We start from the raw sequence: 20312 nt of genomic DNA on the forward strand, positions 1-20312 counted from the left end.
TTGTTCGCATATCCCAGGTCACGGTACCCCGACTATGTCTCACTTGATCTGGTAAAAGGCTGGCACTACCCGAGACAAATCGGATCAGGAACGAAGCCATACTATTGGTCAAGTCGAGGTCAGTCGGAAGGATGTCATCAGCTTACATGCAGAACCGGAACTTACCACCCCACAAAGGTGTTACATCCCGTCTTATGGTTATTATACTCCAGAACGTAACACCGAACAGGGCAAAGCTCAAGTTGCGAACAATCATACTCCGGGCGATTTCCTATTATTCCAGCCAAAAACATGGTTCAAGTGCTGCGTCACAGCAACCAGAGCCGTATTTCTTTGTGACGCCCTTCCAACCCCTCTTCCGAAACCAGCAAAAAGCTTATGCCAATCAGCCACTTCCCAACACCTAACATCTCAACCCTCCAACACAGTCAACTCCACCCCCAAACTCGCACACAAACCACTCAACTCCCCAAACCCAACCATCCCCCCCCTCCCACCCCACTGCAACACCCTCGCCTTTGGCCGCCTCCAGTCCACACCCTCCCACCGTCCCAACCTCTCCACCTCCCTTCTCGTCCCCTCAAACCCCCTCACCTCCAAATACCCCTTTTCAAACTCGGGCTTCCCCCACCGCGCAAACGCCCCCCAGTAATCAACCACCAACCGCTCAAAAGCAAAGTCGTTACCATCCCTATCCGGCAACCCTCCCCTAGCCTCTGTCCCAAAAACAATCATTTGCTCCCCCGCGTGACACTTGTAGTACTCCATATCCAAAATCCCCTTAGGGTACCCGTTGGTGCTAGGAGGTCGACACCAATCCCGGGAGTACCCCGGCATCTGGTAGGTCCGGTTGAAGACAAAATAGTACGTGTCTTTGAAGGTGCCGTGGCGGGAGGCGCTGTAGGCTTTGGCGAGGGAGGGGCAGGTGAAGATTAACGAGGAGAAAAGGGAGATGGTGCTGTTGAGTATGGCGGCTTCGTTGTTTTGGAGGGCGAGAGTGCTCGCCGGGAGGGAGAACAGGGAGGTGGAGTTGACGGGGAGGCCAAAGTGCTTCTGGGCGACGGTATTGAAGTACTGGATGAAGGTTGCGTTGGGGGCCGGGGCGTCGTCAATCATGACGCCGACTTCGTCGCGGGTGATGCCTAGCATGACGGGAATCTTGGAGGCCAGAGTGGAGGTGAAGTTGAGGGTTGGGGTGGTGAGGTAGAGACCGTCTTGGACGATACCGCTGGTTTCGTGAGCAAAGACACAACAAGAATGGAAGCGGAATAGTGGACTTACTGGGCGTTGGTCGGCAGGTTGACGAGGTCGAAGCCGCTTAGCTTTCCGAGACAGGCAACTTTGTCTTTTGCATCTAAACAGCCGGCGTCTTTCAACACGTTCTTGGTGGTCGTCTCATAGTTGTGGGCCAGTGTGTCGTAGAAAATGGCAGGGGTGACAGGCCTTTCCGGGCTTGGGTATCCATCTGGGTTGGACTGTAGGATAGCACGGTGAAATAGACCCTTTGCCTTTGGCGAGCTGAGGACGACATGAGTGCCCAAGGCACCTGCAGACTCTCCGAATAAGGTCACTTTGTTCGGGTCACCGCCAAAGTACTTGATGTACTTGTTGACCCACTCCAAGGCAGTAATCATGTCTGAGATGGCGTAGTTTCCCTTGTGGACATCATCATTCAGGTTCAAGAAACCAAGCGAGCCAACGCGGTAGTTGACAGACACCACCACGACATCGCCCCTCGATGCAAGGTTGGTTCCATCCGTGTTTGGATTCTTTCCAGAACCGGATGTCAAGCCTCCGCCGTAGAGATATAGCATGACAGGCTTCAACTGTTTCTTGGCATCTTGGCCGGCCATCCGCGGCAGGTAAGGCGTCCAGACATTGGCAAACAGGCAGTCCTCGCTGCTGCCGCTAGTGACTTCGCCGATGGGTTGCGAGCAGTCTGCTCCGGCCTTGGTGGCGTCAATCTCGCCGTCCTCTTCGTAATTGGCGACTTTGGAGTAGGTGAACCGCCTCGGTGGGTCGGCAAAGCGCAGGCCGCGGAACTTCCAGGCGTGTAGGTCGCGGTAACCGGTCACCAGTTTCGAACCAACAAACTGCTGGACTTGCCAGTTGGATGTGGTGTCATCGACGGTCTGGTTGGACACTCGGGCTGACTGGGAACAGAGGGTAGGTAACTCGGTGGAGCAATCAACATTGCGAGTCTTGCCTGTGGCATCAATGGCCCGACACTTATCAGCGTTGGGGTTGCTCTTGGAAACCCAGTAGAGCTGGTCCCGTGGGACCACTCCAAGGTATGCTTGATAGGGCAATGATCTCGCCAACGTGGTGGTGAATTTGGACTTCTTAGGGTCCCATGTCTCTTCTCCGAGCAGCTGACAGGCCATGGCGGCGGCATAGTTGGGACTGGGCTGGTTGATGAGGATGGCGGCGGACTTGTCATTTTCGGCACCTATTCGGGTGTCAGTGATATCACTCTCCATCTTGATCCGACAAGACCTCACCGTCAAGATTGTTCTGTGACAGTATGGTCAAACCACCCCCGGTGAACAGACACTGTGCCCCCGGGGCCAGAGCCGTGGCCAGAAATATGATTGTCGTTGACCAACGCATCTTTGAAGCTGATGGCTTGGTACAGGTTTCGTGGCCGGGTGAATCGAGGTGGAGGTCTGACATCTCGGTGTCAACCTAGACATTTTATGTCGATGAAATTACAGGGGATTCATTCCTTTTCGGCCGGGAGGGCCGAGGCGGACACCGGAGGTGCGGGTTGGGGATATGCAAGTACGTGATCTGAACATATTGGTGACAAATTAGCCGATAGTTGCCCCACGACTCGGCCCGTCTACGCGAATCTCTTGATTGTCCGCCAGTCCAATTGCAAAAGCTTCTCTTCTCCTCAAGTGTGGTAGATGGACCCTTGGCGATGTTCCGAGAGCCTGGTTTGGAGTGTGTGTTTCTGGGACTTCATCTCCACCTCGGGCATAGGCTTTTTCGGTGTGGTTGCAAGGTTTCTCTCCATGGTGTTGCCGTTAGGTGTCTCCCACGGTACGGGCTAATATCTGAAAAGAGGAAAGCCACATATTAGAGCGGCAAAACAACTAATAAGGCTGGTACCAGAGAAACATGACGTATGATGTAGATGGAGTTTGCTTCTGATACTAACACACTGGCGGAGGGGCGGGATGGCCCGTCGATACGGCGCCATGTTCGATCAGATGGAGCCGGGGGGTTCGGAAGAGCAGCCGTTGGTGCCAAGGAGCGAGCATCCAGCGGTTCCAAAGTTCCACGAAAGGGTCCAAATTCCAAGAACCAGGTTGATGCCCCGAGGAGAAACAATTGACCGCCTTTTTGCGGGGGAGGGTGGCGGTTCAGTTCATGCATCTCTTTCTCGTAATGCGCATCCGACATATCCCACGGGCAGGGCAAGAGGTCGAGCAGAGCAGAGCGGGAGTGGGGTGTTGGGTATTAGATAACGACATGGTGTTGGTTGCAGGGCAGTGCTGCAATGTTTCCCGCACAGACCACCGTCTACAGCAGCATAATCCCTGAGGCGACCCAATTAGGGGATTCCGTTGCCCCGGAGGCATGCGCTAGCGCACAAAGCATGCAGCACCTTCAGTGCCCAGTCGAGATCGCATCTCAGCGTCCTCCAAACCACGTTTCGCACACGTTTTTGTGGCGCACTACACCCGGAACTAGTGATTGCTTTTTACGAGCACGCTGCAGCATCATGTCACCACATGCTGGCCATCTTATCTCAGTCAGGCAGGTGTCCAAGACAAGGAGACAAATACTCGCCTTGCCATTTGACACTCGGACTTATACACAGCATTGCCAAGCCAGACGGATGGTGCCAAGACTACGACGACGTTTCTTGGAGACGCACGAACCATATTTCGAACGTCTGGAATTCCGCTCTGGCCTATCTCGACGCATGAAATGCCTCGGTGCTTACCTACCACATGGCACTCAAGCGCGCCCTTCCACTCCTTCACTGCTGCATCGGCCCCTCTTTTCCCGCTGTCTTCTCCTCTCTGGGCTTCCCTCTCCCCCCCCGCGCGCAACAATGTTTGACAGTTTCTGTCAAAGTCAAATCAGAGTCAGAGAAATGATCGGCCGAGTGGGCCCGCGGTCGGACAGGCGGAGGAATAGCCTAATGAAGGAGTGTTACATCCACTGCACTTTTGGCCTGCAGTGCTCTTCGAGAACCTGTCTCATGTCATCTGTTGAACCCTGCCACCAGCCGCCCGCAGAAAAGGAGCCTCTCGGTGAAGATGCCGTTCCCAGCGAAGCTCCCCTTGGCCCGCACGTGGCCGGAGAGATACCCCGGGTTTTATCTGCTGCTTGGTTTGCTTGCTTGCCTGTGGATTCCCGTTGGTTTTATATAACCCTCCGCGTCTGCAGTCTGGACCTCTAGACCTCTGGACCTCCTCCATCTGATGTCGACTGCCCGCTCACCAGTCACCAGAGGCAAATTGCCAACGTTAAATCGACGTCACGCAGCATCCGAAATCGGGTAAGACGGGCGGCTGTGCTCCAGATTGACCTTGCCTCGCGGAGCACTTGGGTCATCACAATGTCAAAATAACGACGGGCCTCGAACAAACCTTTTACCTTTCACCACCAACAAATAACCGCCGACTGAGGAGGAGCATCATCACCAGCAATCATGGGACAAAAGCAATCCAGTGTGCCGGTGGGTCTTTGATCCGATATCTTCTTCTTCAATCTCCGCGCCCTCATGACTAACATTGTCTCTCAGGCAACCTTTTTCTGCCCCAACACGGGCGAGGAGCTCGAGAACCCTCTCGGCCTCTGCACCCACTGCCAGGCCGCCCACGACATCATCTGGCAGTCTGTCTTCATATGCCCCAATACAGGCTACAGAATAGACACTCTTTCTCGACGACCCGACAAAGAATGCCCCTCTTGCTTTCAGATGCACCAGCCATACAGCAAGCGAGTCTACATCTGTCCAGTCACCGGCGCCCAAATCCCACACCCCAAAGAGACGGGCGGGAAATGCCAAAAGTGCAAACGTAGCCACGAAGACAACTCGACGCCCATGACCAGCAAGGAGGCCGTGATGGCGAGGGGCCTGAGAGATTGAATCAAATACGTCACCAATACCTCACTCCGGACCGTTGAGGGGAAAGTCGATCTGATGCCAACACCCAAGCGCAGAGCTTATTTGTAATCAGGAGGCGACAGGACCCAGCACGAGACCTTTTTCTTTTGTTTTCTCCCGATACCCACTACTTTTCTATGTACTTGTCAACATTCGTGTGTATTTTATTGGCATCTCTGGAAACGATATTCGGGAGCAGTTGTGCACGATACCCTCAGGATGACCGTTTCTTTTTGGGAAATGAAATTGGATACTTGTTCTCATCTTTTTGGCTCTCGAACAGTCAGTTTGAACTGTCGCTGGTCGGATTTACTGCCGATGCTTTGGAATGCTCTGGCCGCACTGTTGATGAGCACGAAGGCCGGACACGTTATGATACACTGACAACCGAGTGGGCAGCGTCTTATATTTGAATGCAACATGCCACTGCTATCAGCTTTCAGGTTCAGACGTCATGCAGGTCCAGCCTGGTCAGGGCAGAATATGGAGACAAAATCGCTCGAGTCAAGTGACAGAATGCAACCTCGATATTAGCCTGCCTTCTTGCTACTCGACAAAACTGATCCCTCCGATATTGCTTTCGGCGGGGAATCGTTTAGCCATAAATTCTACCTCGCACCAACCTCCGCAACATACCCATATGCGAGCCAATGCCGTAACGTCGTGCTATATTTATATCCCGTCTTCACCCCGACACCCTCTGCCGAGCAAGAGGCAGCCCAGCCCGGGGCCGTTACCAAACACTGAGTTGACAATTCGTAAAGTGCAAGCAGACCATCAATACTGGTAACCATGGGTATCTGTCGGTGCGGTGCAACATGTCTATTTCGCGGGTGGCTCATGATGGTACAGCTCCGGTAAGATGGCCGGAACCCGGTGGTCTGCAGGTCGAACCCGGATATGCTATAAGACTGGACGATCAGCTTCTTATTGTCTCACATAAGTGAGTTCTTCACCTACCACATCCCGCTCCCAACCCGGTAGATCAATTCCGGCCCTTTGGAACTCGTTTGCCAAGGTATCCATGTAAGTGCAAGATGTCGATCGTACGCTGGAGGGGTTCCCACCGTTCACTAACAATGAAACGCGGCTTCTCGACCGTAGTCAGACGTGCAATGCTTTCTACGGCGATCTTCAGGGGCCTCCTGGTCTCTGCTCTGGCTGTTGCGGGGGCTTCGGCAGAATGTACTCGATTCATCGAGGCCTATGAGGGAGACACATGTGCCATCCTGGCTGAGATCGCCGGCATCACCGTGACTCAGTTCCTCCGGTCCAATCCTTCAGTCACGAGCTGTTCGCAGCTGGTTACTGGTGGTTTATATTGCATCGAGGGAATTGCCGACAGTGGCCCTACAGCCTCAGCATCACGGACGACATCCGCTGCCCCTACCTCTTCTTCTCCGGTGCGCCTCACCGTCAGCCAGGATGGCACTTGTGGCTCGGGCGTGACCTGCACCGGATCGAGCTTCGGAAACTGCTGCTCGCAATTTGGCTTTTGCGGTAGTTCGGCTGATTACTGCTTGTCAGATGGCTGCCAAAGAGGTTTTGGCTCTTGCGGTGCCGGCGCTATCTCTTCTGCCAGCAGTGCTCCCATCACGCCGGGCCCTACCGCTTCAGTCACTGTCACTGTCACGTCCGTTGTAGCCGTCACCCGCACTTCGATCGTCTCTCAGACCAACACAGCTACTGTTACGACCACTGTACCACAGACGGTCGTTGCTACCAGGACCATCACCAACACCGTTCCGGCCACGGCCTTTACAACCCAGACAGTTCGTGTCACCTCCACCACTACTCTCACCACTGGTGCCACCGCCATTGTGACCCGAACGGTCGACTTCACCTTGACTAGCATCGTAACACGCACAGCCACAGTCCCAGTCACCGCCACGCTAACCACAGTCATCACCAACCTGGTGGAGGTCACCGTCACGTCAACCAGATCCTCCACAACCACGACAACAACCACGAGAACAGTTCAGACTGTCGTACCGGTAACGCAGACACTGACAACTATTCTAACCAGTGTCTCAGTCTCGACCAGGGTGTTGACCAGCACGGCAATCGTCACAAGCGGGACATGCGGAACGCCGACGACAAGAGCGCCAGCTACGACGACAACCCCGAGTGGAAGTCGGCCAACGCTACCCGGAACACCCAGTAACTGTGAGTGAAATGAGAAACTCAGGCAGGATGAGACATGGGATTTCTTTGGCTTGGCGTGAGGAAGATGCTCCTGAAAAAACGCCTACTGACCACCTCCTCTTCGGCATTATCATAGGCAAGAACTTGGCCGTCATTACCCAGAACGACACCTGCCGCAGCTTGGCCTCGAGGGCGAATTTGACACTGCTTCAGTTGTATGTTCCCCCTGTTTTGCGGATCAAAAGAAAGAGCAAACAGGCTAATGACAGTAAAACAGCTACGACCTCAACCCATCCGTAAGTCGCGAACCCTTAGGTGGCGAAGATGACCTCAACCGCTACTGCACACCCGAATTCATCGACCTCTTGCTGAGCGGCCTCTGTCAGATCAACTGTGACCAATTGTGGGAGGGGTATTATGTGTGCGTGGGGAGATAAGTAGACCAAGTCCCAGACCGCGGGGGGGGGAGAATAGCGGGGTGTCTTGGATTGATAAAATATGATGGGTGAATTTATGCGACCATATCATATGACCACGGATATGATATCCAAGTTGTGATGTATACAAAACCTCACCTCCCAATCCCCAACGCCTCGCTATAATACAGATTCAAATCTTCAATATTCATGCCATGATCACCCCGTCAAAACAGGCGAAGTCGACACCCTCCCCACATACTCCCAACTCCTCGGCCTGCCGCTCGAAAACCGCCACTCATGGATGTTGCCATTCACCATGCCAAACACCCTCTTTTCCGGATTCCCAGTGATAGCAGTAAACCGCACCTCGCCCTTCTGATTCCCCAACCCAGCCGGATCATCCTCCTCTCTCGCCAACGTCCATTTGTTTCCGGCCAACCCATCCAACGTCCTCACCCCGAGCCTCCTCCCCCCATCCTCCAACGTCACAATCATCTGATTCATCAAGTCGTACGAAAACGCCGCCATGTTATGCGAAGCCGGAGTAGAAGGCATTTCCCCTAATGAATCACTCTCTGTTCAATGTCAGCTTTCCCTCTCAACCCAATCAGTCCCACCAGGAAAAAAAAAGAAGAAAAAAAAAAGGAATCACTCACCCTCCCCAAAACCCCCGACCATCTCCTTCCCCGCCGTCCACCCCTTTAATTCCCTCCCCCCCTCAGGCACAAACACCACCCTCCAATAAATATCACTAACATTAAACCCCCGCTCCCCACCAGCCTTGACCAAACTCACCAGCCCCAGTTCCGTCCCCTCCCTCCCCTTGCCCACCTCAAATTCCCTCATAACCTTCATGTTGAAAACCCTCACCGTTCCCTCTCCGTCTTGATAACCAACCGCACTAGGCGGAAAAAACCATTTACAATCCTCCCCCGTCCCGCACTGCGGCCTCAAAATCTGAAAGTTTTTGGTTTCCCTCCCCACCGTCAGTATAGCATCCCCCTGCCCCACACCACCATGTCGCCAGTTCTTCATGGTAATATCCGAAGTGACGAATTGGTGGAGGACGTGGTCGGTGGTGAGGACCATGACGCCGGCTTGAAAGGCTGGGTTGGTGTACACGTATGCTGAGATGGGTGTGCCGGGCAGGAGGTCGTAGGTTGAGGGCAGGAGGGCGGAGAGGGAGTATGTTGTCCAGATGCGGGCGGTGGAGTTCCAGATGGACACCAAAAGGGAGTTGGAGGGGGGTGGGAGTTGGGAGTAGACGTGGAGGTGGACGATGCTTGTTTTGGGGTCGGTGTAGTTTGCTGAGGCGAGGGAGGAGAGGGGGGAGATGTTGGAGGGGAGGGCGGTGAGGTTGATGGAGGGTTGGGATGGTGGTGGTGCTGGTGGGGAGTTGTCGGTGGCGTCGGGGGGGAGGGAGTCGTCAATGTTGATCTCTTGGGAGGAAGGGGATTTTCGTTGGGAGATTGTCACGCCGAGGGCTATGCCCACGATGGCACCAATGAGAATGACCGCGCCGATTATGGACAGGATGAAAATGGTTTTTCGCTTCAGGCCGAGGATGCGTCGTTCTGGAGGTTCTTTGGCCGAGGTTGTGTCGATGCTGCTTTCGAGGTTTTCAACATTGGCGTAGACAAGGTATTTGGCCGTCTCTTCGCTTCGCTCGACCGCCTGGGGAGCATCCTCTGAGACTACCTCGGGGAAGTCATGCTGTCGGAGAACCGCCTCGGGCAGATCGGAGTACTGGAGATTTGGCAGCGCCATTGCCATCATCAATTAATTCTCCGTCTTTCCAGGCCATGTGCGGGAAAGAATGAGGGTGAAACTGATCAGACCAGACGGAAAAGAGAAGCTGGGGGAGAGAAAAAAAAGATCAGCGACCGAACCTCCACCAGAATTATTCCCTGTTTTGTGCGATGTTGATCCTCTCCCAAACCCTTGGACGGGACCCCCAAAAGCAAACAACAGTACAACATAGAAAAGCGCCAACCAACGGAGAAGCGCGTTTGCTTGCCTCGGTAGCCGCTTCCGCGCCCCTTCAATGCAGGCTTGGGCCGAGAGGAATAGAGGGGCCGCGCTTCTCATGGCCTTGTGGTTGGCCGCCTATCGTAGTGATCTCCTGCCAAGACATATCCCAGTGAGGTGTGGCTACCAATGTCCACGTTGTCTTGTTGTACAGACCATTTGCGCGACCCCCCTCCCCACTGGGTATGCCCTGTTGTACAGACCTCGTGCCGGATACCGATCACTCATCATTTCCCCAAGGGCCATGCATACAGGTGAAACAGTTGGTGGCAACTAATACGCTAGAAAACGACACCATATATGTACACATAACACCTCCAACACCCAGTTACACACGAAGGAAGGTTTTCCTAAGCCTTCTTGATAAACACCTCCAATCCTGATTGCACCACAAAGAAAGACGCATTGGCCTTGAGCGGTTGGCCCGGGTGTGCCAGCTCAAACCTGTAGTCCCTCAACAACCGTGGAATCACCTTGTTGATTTCCAGAAGCGCCAAGTTCCGCCCAATACACAGATGGCTTCCACCCCCAAACTTTCGAAAATAAAACATCAGCATCTCCCAGCGCAAAATGCGGTCAAAAAAAAACGGGCGCTTACCTGAAACATATACCTCTCCATCTTCTTCGCCCTCTCCTCGTCCTCCAACCACCGCTCAGGTCTGAAATCGTCTGCATCTTGCCCAAACGTCTCTTTATCACGATGTAGCACCCACCCGTTCGCCGCGATGGTGGTGCCTCCAGGGAAGAAATGTCCATCCAGCTCCGCACCCTCAGGCGGGACCAATCTCGTAATGTTGAGCCCCACCGCCGGCCTCACCCTCATCGCTTCCTTGAGACAGGCCTGCAAGTAATCCAAACTCTGCGACTGATTCCAGGTGATATTCCCCTCGGCCGGGATAACCCCCGTGTTCACCGCGTTCTCAATCTCCCTCAGCAACGCCTGGTAAACCGGCTTCGAATCCAAAATATGCCAAAAGAAGCTCTGCATCGTCGACGCCGTCGAGTCCGATCCCGCAAAGCTATTTCACCATCGAATTAGCCATCTTTCCACAAATCCTCCCACAAGGAGAGACTTACATAGCCCCATGAGCCACAGCAAAAACATCCCCCACCCCAAACCTTTCCTTATCCCTCAAATGCCCCTGTATCAAACTAGCCATCAAATCCCTCCTCCCGTCCACCCCAACCCCGCCCCTCAACCCACCCCCCCTATCCTTATCAAACGGCTGCCGCCTCCCCATCTCCTCCAGCGCCATCCTCGTAATCAACGCGTTCTTGGTACTCAACCAAGGCACAAACTGCCAAAGCGGATTCCTCCGCAACAAAAAATCCAACTCCGGAACCTGCCCCACAATCCCATTATACGTCTGACTGTTATCAATCGTCTTGATCGCGTTGTCCACATCCCTCCCCTCTTTCAAAAACCCAAACGACCTCGAAAACGCCACCTCCCCCAGCACGTCAAACGCAAAATAGTGCAAATAATCCCCCAAATCAAACTCTCCGTCGGGCGACGACTCGATATGGTTGTTGATTTTCGTCGCCAAGAGCTCGATGGTATCGTCGATAAACGGCGACAGCTGCTGCATCGCCGCCATGCTGTACGGCACGTTCGCCACCCGCTTCTTCATAGCGTGGACGTCCTCCCTCGTTTCGGTGAAAATATCAGGGTTCTCCGGCGGGGGGAAGACCCCGTAGAAGTCCGTCTTGAAAAATCTCTTCCCTGCTGACAGGAGCGTCCTCGCCGCCTCGGGGGACGAGACCGAGACTTCGTTTGGTGCGATGCGAACGACGGGGCCGTATTTCCGGTGGAGGTCGATATGTTGGAGATGGGTCCGGCCCGAGGCGACAGATTTCACTTTCCAGAGCTGGGAGATGGATGCCAGGACGGGACCGGGGTACTTCCGCAGAGGGGAGGCATATCTCTTGACGAGGGCGCGGAGGAAGAGGAAGGAGAGGGTGAGGAGGAGGTAGTGCGCTGTGAGAAAGGTGGTGATGGTGTGGAGGAGGTTTGCTGGCGCGAGGCTGGTCAAGTCTTCGTCGGGTTTGAGGACACCCATTGTGTAGGTGGGGGGCTGGTGTTGAAACCCCCGACCAAAATGTGGGAATGTTTCCTGTTGTTTGATGGGAAATAACTGAACCAAGGTGCAACTGTTGAAGTTGTCCGGCTCAGTCAGGGGGTTATCTGTCTTGAAGGCGTAGAAAACGCATACGAGAGCCCGACTGGTGGGAACCGAGGAAGCGGTTTTTCAGCAGACATATATGTGATAGTAGTCCCAGAAAAGGAAACCCCCAGCTATAAGGCAACTCACTCTCTCTCAACCGGCCGCCGCTGAGGAGGGGGGGGGCGGCCGTCATCTGCCGATCTACCCATCGGTCATGGACACTTGATGCCAAGCCCCGGTTGAAGGCCAGCCATAGCCAACGACAGACATCTGGACCTTCACCAACTCCAGCATGATGATTGGTTGGTCGAGTGGTGTCCGAGGAGGGTGAGCTGGTGGATGCATGAACGGGCGGCTCTAATCAGTGGCTCGTTCGGTCGGACGTTAAAATAGAGTGCGAGGAAAACCTGGGGATTGCGGAGACGTTATGGGGCACTTTGCCCATGGCCGAGCAGCTAGTGAGTGTGGAGTAAGTGAGTGGTGAACGACTGGCATTGAATCTGTTACGATTTGGTAGTCCCATTCCTTCCCAACCCCTCAGAACCTACAGGTAAACAACCAACAGATCCATGGTTGAATGGAGAACAAATCCTGACTCTGTTTGGGCGTGAAAAACGGGCGTCCCAAAGCCAGGATCAATACCACCCCACGGTCCCGAACATACCCGCTATCAACCACTCTTCGATCCAAGCCGTGTCCCGGATGGAGGGACCGCAATAAACCGAAAAACATGGTTCGGGCATCCCACGTGTTCCATTGGCGTCGGTGAATAGTAGCAAATGGCTGTCGCTGAGCTGGATGCGGAGAACATTACGAGAGCATTATCGATGCACTTTTGGCCGTCGGCAGTTGATTTGGGAATCCTGAGGCGTCAGGCTAAAGCGCGTGACCATCCACCTGGGAAAGCTTGGTCAGGCTATCAAGTGTCCCGAGCGGGGCAACACCACTGTCTTTTCCGAAGTGCGAAGTGATAAACATTGGGGTAAAATGCGATCCTTGGTTGGAGACAGCAGCCAAGATGGATTAGCAAAGGCAGTCCACCAGGTAACAGGTGACGATAAGCAGTGATCAACTGGATAAACCCAGACACAGATAGCACAACAACATCAGATTACTGAACCATCATCAGTTATCAACACAAAGCCCATCTATTTGCCTCGAGGCACCCATCGCGCACCGTCTCAACTGTAGCCTGCCATTTTAATGCCCAAATGACTCCAAAACTCCAAGCAATGATTCACCAGTGACATGAACATAGCCCCCAAATTTCACCCTTGGTATCCCTGAATTAGACCTCCACCGCCTTCTTGGCCGACGCCTTCTGCTTCTTCAACCTCGCTTTCCTTTCCGCAATCTCCTTGTCGAGCTTCTCGTCGTTGCTCTCCGGCAGCACCTTCTTGGCCTTCTTCTTTGGCCTGTCCTCCTTGGCAACCGGTGCCTCCTCGGCAGCCGGCTCAGGCTCGGCATCCAACGACTTGCGCTTCTTGCCAATGTTGGGCTTCTCGCCCTTGATGAGCTTCTGTTCCCTCTTGCCGGGGAGAGCGCTGGACCCCTCCTGGCCGTTGGGAACAACCTTGCTCTCGTCCAACCACAACTCGTCCGTCTGGTATACGGGAAGGGCAGCCGTCTCTGGGCCCTTGACGTAAAAGCTGCGGACGTTGCTCCACTTCTGTGGCACAAATCTCTCGACCAGCTCCTTGACCACCACGGTGATGTTCTCGGCGATCTTCTCAGGCTCCCACCCAGCGTAACCAACCTTGATGGCGGTGTTGGTAGAGGGAGTAAGATGCACCAGCGCGGCACCGATGGCCTTCTCGACCTCCTTGACAATCTCGGCGGTGGGACGGGCGTTGGCATTCTCGGCGGGGTCGCGCTTGTTCTTCTTGACCATGAAGCCCTTGGGAACAGCAACACGCTTGCCGTCAACCTTCTCGCGCTGGGCCATCAGCACCACAGGAATGGGGCGCTTGGTGGTGGTCTTGAAAAACGTCTTGCCGAGCGCCTTGGGGAGGCGGTTGATGATTCTGTCGTCGGCAAGGAAAACATCGTGCTCGCTGAACAGCTTGCGTTGGGCCTCGTACGCCTTGAACTTGGCTTTCAAGTGGGTGAGATCGATGACTCTGCCAATCTTCTTGCGAAGCTCCTCGGGGAACTCATCGGCGACGGCGTTCTTGTAGTATCTCTGGGGATCGGCTGTGATGAGGCAGACGCTGACCTCTTCGCTGGTGTTCAGGGGGTTGGGGAGAGCAATCTTTCCTGGCTGAAGGCCTGGGAACTGTTAGCGCCTGTCGGGCACAGAACCAAGAATGAGTGAATCATCGACGCTTGGTGCAAGCGTCGGCTTGACTCGCGATGGCCGAAAGCCTCCTTTGAGGCCACTCATGCCATTGACGGGGCGTGCTCAAGGGATAAAGACATACGGTTGTTCTCGTGAATGTGGTTCTTGGTGGTGAGAGTGAGCCAGACGGGAGTCTCGGCGACGGTGGTTTCGGCATCAGCGAGGAGGTTTTGCTTTCCGTCCTTGGGCGGGGCGGCGGCGGCCTTCTTGATGTGGGCAACAAGCGCCTTGCAGGCCTTGAGGGTCTGGTCAGGGTTGACAGGGACCGTGGTCTCGGCCGTCTTGGTGACAGCAGCGGAGGGCGACATTGTGAGGTGATGATATGGACAGCGGCAAGAAGGTTGTCGTCGGTCGTCGCAATCCAGGTCGGCTTCTGTCTCTTGCGACGGCGATAACTTTTTTCTGGGTCCTCCAAGAATTTTTGGCGGTCGGAGGGCAGGATTTTCCGCTTATCTTATCAGCGAGATCTGTGCCTGCCGGGACACCCCTGCTCAGCCCAAGAATAAGGTAGGTGGGCTTATGTGGGGCGTTCGTTGTGGTCGCTTGCAGCTGTTGTTCCAGATCTCTGGTTCTTCAGGTGCTTCCGTCCAGATGACGATCCAAGAAATCTCATGATTGGTTCTGTTTGTTTACTTGCTTTTCCATCGCACGAGGCACTTCAAGAACTGTTCCTAAGACGATTTATCCATTTGCATCTTCTATTCGAGGCCATTTTCTTCAAACATACAAATAATACATACATCACCCTAAAAGCATTCCGTCCATTTCGTTCCCTTAGCACTTCCTCATCGTCCTTGTCCTCTTCCCCCATCGTCAAGCCAGATGACGACGCCAATCCGTCAGCGAAGCCATCAACCATCACCCCCCTACGATAAAAAACCAAATTATACACGGAAACAAAACGCCCTGCGCTATGCGAATATCCTGGAGCAAATACAGCGCTACAAAGCGACGACCCCTAATATGAGACAGACGAAGAAATGGGGTATGGGGGTATGTGAACAAGGTGTTTCCGTTTTCCGTCGCAACAAGAACTCCGCCACCGCCGCCGATAGCCGACACGAGAGAAACCGTGGATCAAAAAGGTGAAATAATGTGACATGTTGTAGTGAATAGTTCAAGGAGTCTTGGGGCGCTTCCAAAAGTATTGCTGAACTCATGTTAGTCATGTTGACAAACTGAACAGTACGATTTGGGCGGACTTACTTTGTGCTGCTTGCGGCAGTTTCTCAAACTGGGCTTCCGAAGGCCATCCGTCACGGCCAGACGGCGATGTTCATCACTATCCTTCTCAGGGATGTAGTAATACTCGCTTTCCAGAGGCTTGCCGGCCGCGTCCTTGCCCTGTCTACGGATGATGCCGACCGCCGCAGTGCCCTCAATAATAACACGGAGCTGGTCCTTCTTCAAGTCCTTCTTTTCGGCAGCAGGAAGATTGATCATGATGGTGGTCAAAGGAGTCGAAGAGAGACGAGAGAATGCAAGCTGGTTGACCACGTGGTTGGTGATGTTGGCCTTCTGTTCGTCACTAAGACCGCTCAACAAATCCTCGGCCTCGTCCTCAGAGATGGACTCCATTCTCTCCTGTGTTCTGCCGGCCACATCGGCAAGTGGGTTACGAGACACACGGTTTCCCCGAGGAGAGTTGGCCGAGAAAGAAGCAAGGCGGCTGTTGAGGTTGGCGCCAAAGGGACCGAAAGAGTGAATGATGGGGTCATTCTCCTCGTCTGCATCGTTTTCCTCCTCCGATTCGGGTTCGCTTAGGTCGCTGGACAAACTTGGAGCAGCTTGTGTCATGAAGCTCTCCTCGGCAGCGTCGGTCAGTCTCGGCAATTCTTGCTCATCAGCACTGGCATCCTCATAGATCTGCACCGCGTCGGCATGCTCGTTATCAACAGCCAATAACTCGTTGAGGCTCGCGTTTGCCCTGGACACATTGGCAGGTGTGGGTGACTCGGGACTACCGATGCGCACCGACCTTCTAAGAGGACTACCATGAAGCTCCGAAGCACCTGCCACCCTGCCAACTCTTGGGCGAGGAGACTCATCCCAGGATGAATCGCTGAGCTGAGCCAACACGTCACGTTCCTTCTCACGACGCGGCCATTGTACCAATACTCTCGCATCGTGGACATCGATCATGATGTCAGCACCTTCGGTCTCCGAGGTGAAGGAATCACCCTTGGCCAACTCCCATGTCTGCCCCTGGCAGTGAAGCTTTAGACCGTTCCATCCATTGCATACAATCTCAATCTTGTTTGGCTCGAGGGGCTCTGCAGCGGCGATATATCGCGCCTTGACGTGTACTCTGCTGATTAACCGATTGGCCGACAGCTGATAGTGCGAAGAATTGCTCGATCGTCCCATTAACAATGTCTCCCCGTTCTCGTTGAGGTCCACAGAGCGGACATCGCACAGTGGAGCACGCTCTGTGACGCTTGACCTCGACTGTGGTCTTGGAGGAGCCGGCCGGTTTCCGACGCGTGGGGGACTGGAGGAGAGGATGCCGGTGCTCGATGTTGGTGCCGGAGTGGGATACTTGAAGAAGGCTGATGCTGTTGCCTGCCGCTTCGATGGCCTTGGGAGACCTGGTGATGAGGAAAGGGGTTCGAATGCAGGGAGCAAGGAAGGTGCAGGCCGCTTTACGCCCTGGAGGGTGGGCAGCGAGGGCTCCCGGGTCTTGGTGAGGGCGGAAGGAGAGGAGTCCATTGTTCGTGTTGTCTTGATCTTGGTTGGCTCACGTCTTGATCGTGACAGGTTTACGGAGTAGCTTTTGCAAAGTTGGGAGTGGTGGTGAGGTTGGAAAAACCTTTGCTAGCCGTGTCCTGGAAGTGGAAACCTCGCGTGTCCAGGTTGAGGCGCGTCGAAGTGCGGTCTTTTCCACCTGCAGAACCCGCCTACCAAATCGCGATGTTCCTTGTAAGTCGGTCCAATTATGGGCGAGCTGCTGTAGCTGACAATGACGAGGACACCAAGGGATAATAGAAAGGAAGAGAATAGAAAGCCCAATCACAAAAAGATGGCCTCGTGGAAAGTGACCCGGGTAGTGTGTAGCTGGGAGGGCTTTGTGGGAAGTGGGGATTTTGGGTACTTAAGAGACGCAGGTTTCGTGTCCCGTCGTCTCACTCGTTGCGGCAGGACGCGATTTTGTTAAAGAGGAGTCCCTGCTGCGGCGGGCGCGTTTTTGGCGTGGCATCCCATGTCGCGTTGTCTGGCTGACTGGCGTGCTTTGGTCCAGCATTGTCCAGCGCTGATCCCGAGCCATTTGGTGGCTTCAGCAGATTCGAGGTCCCCTATGGAGTATTCACCGCCCTTGCACAGCGGTTATGCATCAGTACAATCTGATGACTTACAGGGGGGGGGGGTTGTGTGGCAGAATTCAATCCCAGCTTTAAAATCCGATGTATTTAGATTGGATAAAGGTGGATATCTCCCTACAGTTAGATGAACATGTGGAGGCTCTTTGACAATGACTTTCTTTCTACATGGACGGTTTGTTATTTGTTTTCCCCTTCTTCTTCTTGTCCATCCTCATCCGCCTTTTCTCTCTCGCTCTCGCCAACGTTGGCCCATGTTTCCGCTACTGCAACAATGCAGAAAAAAGCCAGCCTCCTCCCCCACCTCAGGTTGCTTAAGAGCTCCGCTCCAACAATTTTCTAGGCGCGTTTTTTCGCACCTCCTCTGCTCGAGGCACCCACCCCCATTTAAAGTTTCGTGATCTAACCCCACCATGGCTGGATGTTCCCCACAGCTAGATTATTGAACTTTATTGATATTCTAGGCCTGAACATTTTTTGTTGGTGATGTTGTGGAAATAGATAGTTTCACTGGAGCAAAAAGACGTTCACCTAACCCACGAGTTCTGAAGCTTGGGACGAGCTTTGGCATGTGAGCTCATCTCTTTTGGAACCCGCATGTTCCCTGTTCTTGTTGTGCAGTTCGGAGTTAGATCACCGATCGGGGTGCGCCGAGGATAGATAGGTAGGTAGCCAAAAGGATTCCGATGGGTTGATAAGATAAGTATTGAGGAGTCCCATGAATGTGCCTACTGGGCTTGTAAGCTCGTATCTTGAAGAGGAGCCTCTCAAAAACCCACATCGGCCATGAAGTACTTGTCATCATTGCTCTCAACGCTACTGTTGCCCAACAGCTTGGATCCCGGAGCAAAGCATGAGACACTGTGTATATGTATAACCATGCGTCATTAATCAGCTGGTCAATATTCGGAATCCAACACTTGCAACAACCAGAGAGCTGCATGCTGTAAGAAATGCTCACATGTCGTGACACTCGGCCATGGTCATGCCGCCTCTCACCCACCTTCGCAATCTTCAGAAATTAGGCCCATGATGTCTCTCCATGACGCAACCCACAGCATGTTTGTGACCGTTACACCCGTTCATCCCACAGCAGACACAGCAAACTTAATTTCAAATACACTTTCCACCCCGTCATACCACAGTATGCGCATAAAATATGTATTCGGGGTACTCCCATGCCTACTCAATAACTAAAACAAAAGGTGCCAAAGACTCGGACCTTTGCCTGATTGTTTCCCAACCACTGATTCCTGACGCCTATTCCCAAAGCGAACAAAAATACAAACCCTGCCCCTATACACAGTAAATGACTCCCTTCATCGCTGTGCTCTTCCCAGCTAGGTACCCCATAATTACCCTTATCCATCTATGATTCATACCCAGAGTTCCGTGTTCCTGACGCGCCCTTCCTAAAAAATAGGTCAATCCCTTATAAGTCGTTGCCCATATCAGGCTCAACATCTCCGCCCCTCGAAGCAGGACGACCCTCTGACCTCCCGCCAGTGCCCATGTCAAACTCTTCGTCTCCAACGTGCGAAGCAGGACGGGGATCTGACCTCCCCTTGTGCCTATTCAAAGGCCCAAAGAAATCCCCAAAAGCCTCCGTCAACAACTCATCCGACAACTGCATGTGATCCCCAGGCGCAGTCCTGAACTTCAGCCCGCCCTTGCGATCCAGCTCCCTCAATCCCAACCAATCCTCCGAATACAGCTTCCTCGCACGCAAAGGTGTAATCTCGGTGCCATTCACATCCTCAAACCACGACGTCTCCTTGGGCACCACCGTCGTGTCCTCGTCAAACATGTACATGACAAAGTTCTCCAGCTTCGCAATGTTCTGCTTGTACGTCTCGTTCTTGATTGACCGCTCGTTGTTGATATCCGCAAGGAAGTTGGAATGCTCGAGGTACTTCTCGTATTGTTCAGGATCGCGGAAATACTGCGCGGGGACCAGCTTGCCCTGGACCGTGGGGGACCAGGGATTGGTCCCTAGGACGGCCATGGCGAACCGGCAGATCCAGTCGTTCGTCTCGCAGTCTCTAAAGCGGGTGATGCCGTTGTGCTGGGAGCCGAAGGTGATCAAACTCCGGACGGGGGGATTGTTACAGCGCTCGACGTAGCCGCGGAGGAACTGGCCGCCTTGAGAGAAGCCCACGGCGTCGATGGCTGGGGCGGTGGAGAGGATGGGGTGGGCGGCGATGTCGGCGCACACTTTGGCTAGTTGCTCGGTGACGTTGCCGACGAAGGAGTCGTAGCGGTCGCGGTTCCCGGCGTCTTCGATGCGAATGGGGTAGACGAGTGTGCCGGGGTTGACTGACTCGGCGAGGTCGGCCACCTGGCGCATGCCATCGGCGTTGTAGGCGTCTCCGAGACCTGGTTCGAAGGATAGTTAGCTGAAGATGGTCAATCAATGGAGCGAGCTGCGGTACTCACCATGCCAGATCACCACTGGCAGCGGGGTGTCATCATCGTCGTCATCTTCAAAGCGACTGACGGGGCCGGCAAACGTCGTCGCAAGCAGCGACCCGGCTGTGAACAACAGCCGCAAGTGGTTTTTTATCGCCATGATTTCGAGACTCCACGTGATAGAATACAGTGATGGCAGAACGACAGATTGAATGGTTGCGCACCAGCAAAATAGTCGAAGGCGATGGGATTATCGCATCAGCTTGGTGTTGGTTGGGAACAAACAGTCCAACAGGGTGCCTGAGAGAGCGACACTCAAAGACAATGCACTGCCAAGTCAATGGCTGCAGGGGTCAATGCTCC

At 54.0% G+C, this 20312-nt stretch overlaps 8 protein-coding genes across 8 annotated transcripts; 2 read left to right on the forward strand and 6 right to left on the reverse strand.

Moving 5' to 3' along the window:
• Window positions 1-411: 411 nt before the first annotated feature.
• On the reverse strand, window positions 412-3456 carry QC761_000110 (uncharacterized protein; the record flags this gene model as incomplete). The annotated part of the gene is made up of 3 exons (XM_062871739.1): window positions 2502-3456; window positions 1282-2449; window positions 412-1228 (listed from the first exon to the last, which is right to left on the reverse strand). Exons 1-3 carry the CDS (start codon window positions 2671-2673, stop codon window positions 412-414), a joined length of 2157 nt encoding a protein of 718 aa, XP_062729916.1. The 5' UTR covers window positions 2674-3456.
• Window positions 3457-3589: 133 nt separating this feature from the next.
• On the forward strand, window positions 3590-5110 carry QC761_000100 (uncharacterized protein; the record flags this gene model as incomplete). The annotated part of the gene is made up of 2 exons (XM_062871738.1): window positions 3590-4696; window positions 4763-5110. Exons 1-2 carry the CDS (start codon window positions 4670-4672, stop codon window positions 5108-5110), a joined length of 375 nt encoding a protein of 124 aa, XP_062729917.1. The 5' UTR covers window positions 3590-4669.
• Window positions 5111-6243: 1133 nt separating this feature from the next.
• Window positions 6244-7733, forward strand: QC761_000090 (uncharacterized protein; the record flags this gene model as incomplete). The annotated part of the gene is made up of 4 exons (XM_062871737.1): window positions 6244-7294; window positions 7410-7488; window positions 7551-7569; window positions 7660-7733. The coding sequence occupies 4 exons, from the start codon at window positions 6244-6246 to the stop codon at window positions 7708-7710; spliced, it is 1200 nt and encodes a 399-aa protein (XP_062729918.1). The 3' UTR covers window positions 7711-7733.
• An 11-nt stretch (window positions 7734-7744) lies between these two features.
• Window positions 7745-9541, reverse strand: QC761_000085 (uncharacterized protein). The gene is made up of 2 exons (XM_062871734.1): window positions 8361-9541; window positions 7745-8267 (listed from the first exon to the last, which is right to left on the reverse strand). The coding sequence occupies exons 1-2, from the start codon at window positions 9466-9468 to the stop codon at window positions 7909-7911; spliced, it is 1467 nt and encodes a 488-aa protein (XP_062729919.1). The 5' UTR covers window positions 9469-9541; the 3' UTR covers window positions 7745-7908.
• A 395-nt stretch (window positions 9542-9936) lies between these two features.
• Window positions 9937-11780, reverse strand: QC761_000080 (uncharacterized protein; the record flags this gene model as incomplete). The annotated part of the gene is made up of 3 exons (XM_062871732.1): window positions 9937-10253; window positions 10319-10739; window positions 10798-11780. The coding sequence occupies 3 exons, from the start codon at window positions 11778-11780 to the stop codon at window positions 10071-10073; spliced, it is 1587 nt and encodes a 528-aa protein (XP_062729920.1). The 3' UTR covers window positions 9937-10070.
• Window positions 11781-13173: 1393 nt separating this feature from the next.
• Window positions 13174-14635, reverse strand: CIC1 (proteasome-interacting protein cic1; the record flags this gene model as incomplete). The annotated part of the gene is made up of 2 exons (XM_062871731.1): window positions 14306-14635; window positions 13174-14153 (listed from the first exon to the last, which is right to left on the reverse strand). The coding sequence occupies exons 1-2, from the start codon at window positions 14529-14531 to the stop codon at window positions 13174-13176; spliced, it is 1206 nt and encodes a 401-aa protein (XP_062729921.1). The 5' UTR covers window positions 14532-14635.
• A 260-nt stretch (window positions 14636-14895) lies between these two features.
• Window positions 14896-17397, reverse strand: TOS4 (target of SBF). The gene is made up of 2 exons (XM_062871728.1): window positions 15430-17397; window positions 14896-15373 (listed from the first exon to the last, which is right to left on the reverse strand). Exons 1-2 carry the CDS (start codon window positions 16930-16932, stop codon window positions 15341-15343), a joined length of 1536 nt encoding a protein of 511 aa, XP_062729922.1. The 5' UTR covers window positions 16933-17397; the 3' UTR covers window positions 14896-15340.
• A 984-nt stretch (window positions 17398-18381) lies between these two features.
• On the reverse strand, window positions 18382-20109 carry QC761_000050 (uncharacterized protein; the record flags this gene model as incomplete). The annotated part of the gene is made up of 2 exons (XM_062871724.1): window positions 18382-19916; window positions 19977-20109. 2 exons carry the CDS (start codon window positions 20107-20109, stop codon window positions 18973-18975), a joined length of 1077 nt encoding a protein of 358 aa, XP_062729923.1. The 3' UTR covers window positions 18382-18972.
• Window positions 20110-20312: the final 203 nt, after the last annotated feature.

The sequence above is a fragment of the Podospora bellae-mahoneyi genome, chromosome 6 (genome assembly GCF_035222275.1).
Source record: "Podospora bellae-mahoneyi strain CBS 112042 chromosome 6, whole genome shotgun sequence".
In the NCBI taxonomy this organism is placed as follows: Eukaryota; Fungi; Ascomycota; class Sordariomycetes; order Sordariales; family Podosporaceae; genus Podospora; species Podospora bellae-mahoneyi.

Bases quoted from the DNA above. Each gene is read 5' to 3' on its own strand.
- TOS4 (XM_062871728.1), bottom strand. From the start codon at position 16,932: ATGGACTCCTCTCCTTCCGCCCTCACCAAGACCCGGGAGCCCTCGCTG. The intron at 15,374-15,429 runs GTAAGTCCGCCC...ACATGAGTTCAG, and splicing joins ACTGCCGCAAGCAGCACAAA to CAATACTTTTGGAAGCGCCC.
- QC761_000085 (XM_062871734.1), bottom strand. From the start codon at position 9,468: ATGATGGCAATGGCGCTGCCAAATCTCCAGTACTCCGATCTGCCCGAG. The intron at 8,268-8,360 runs GTTTTGGGGAGG...GACATTGAACAG, and splicing joins GGGGAAGGAGATGGTCGGGG to AGAGTGATTCATTAGGGGAA.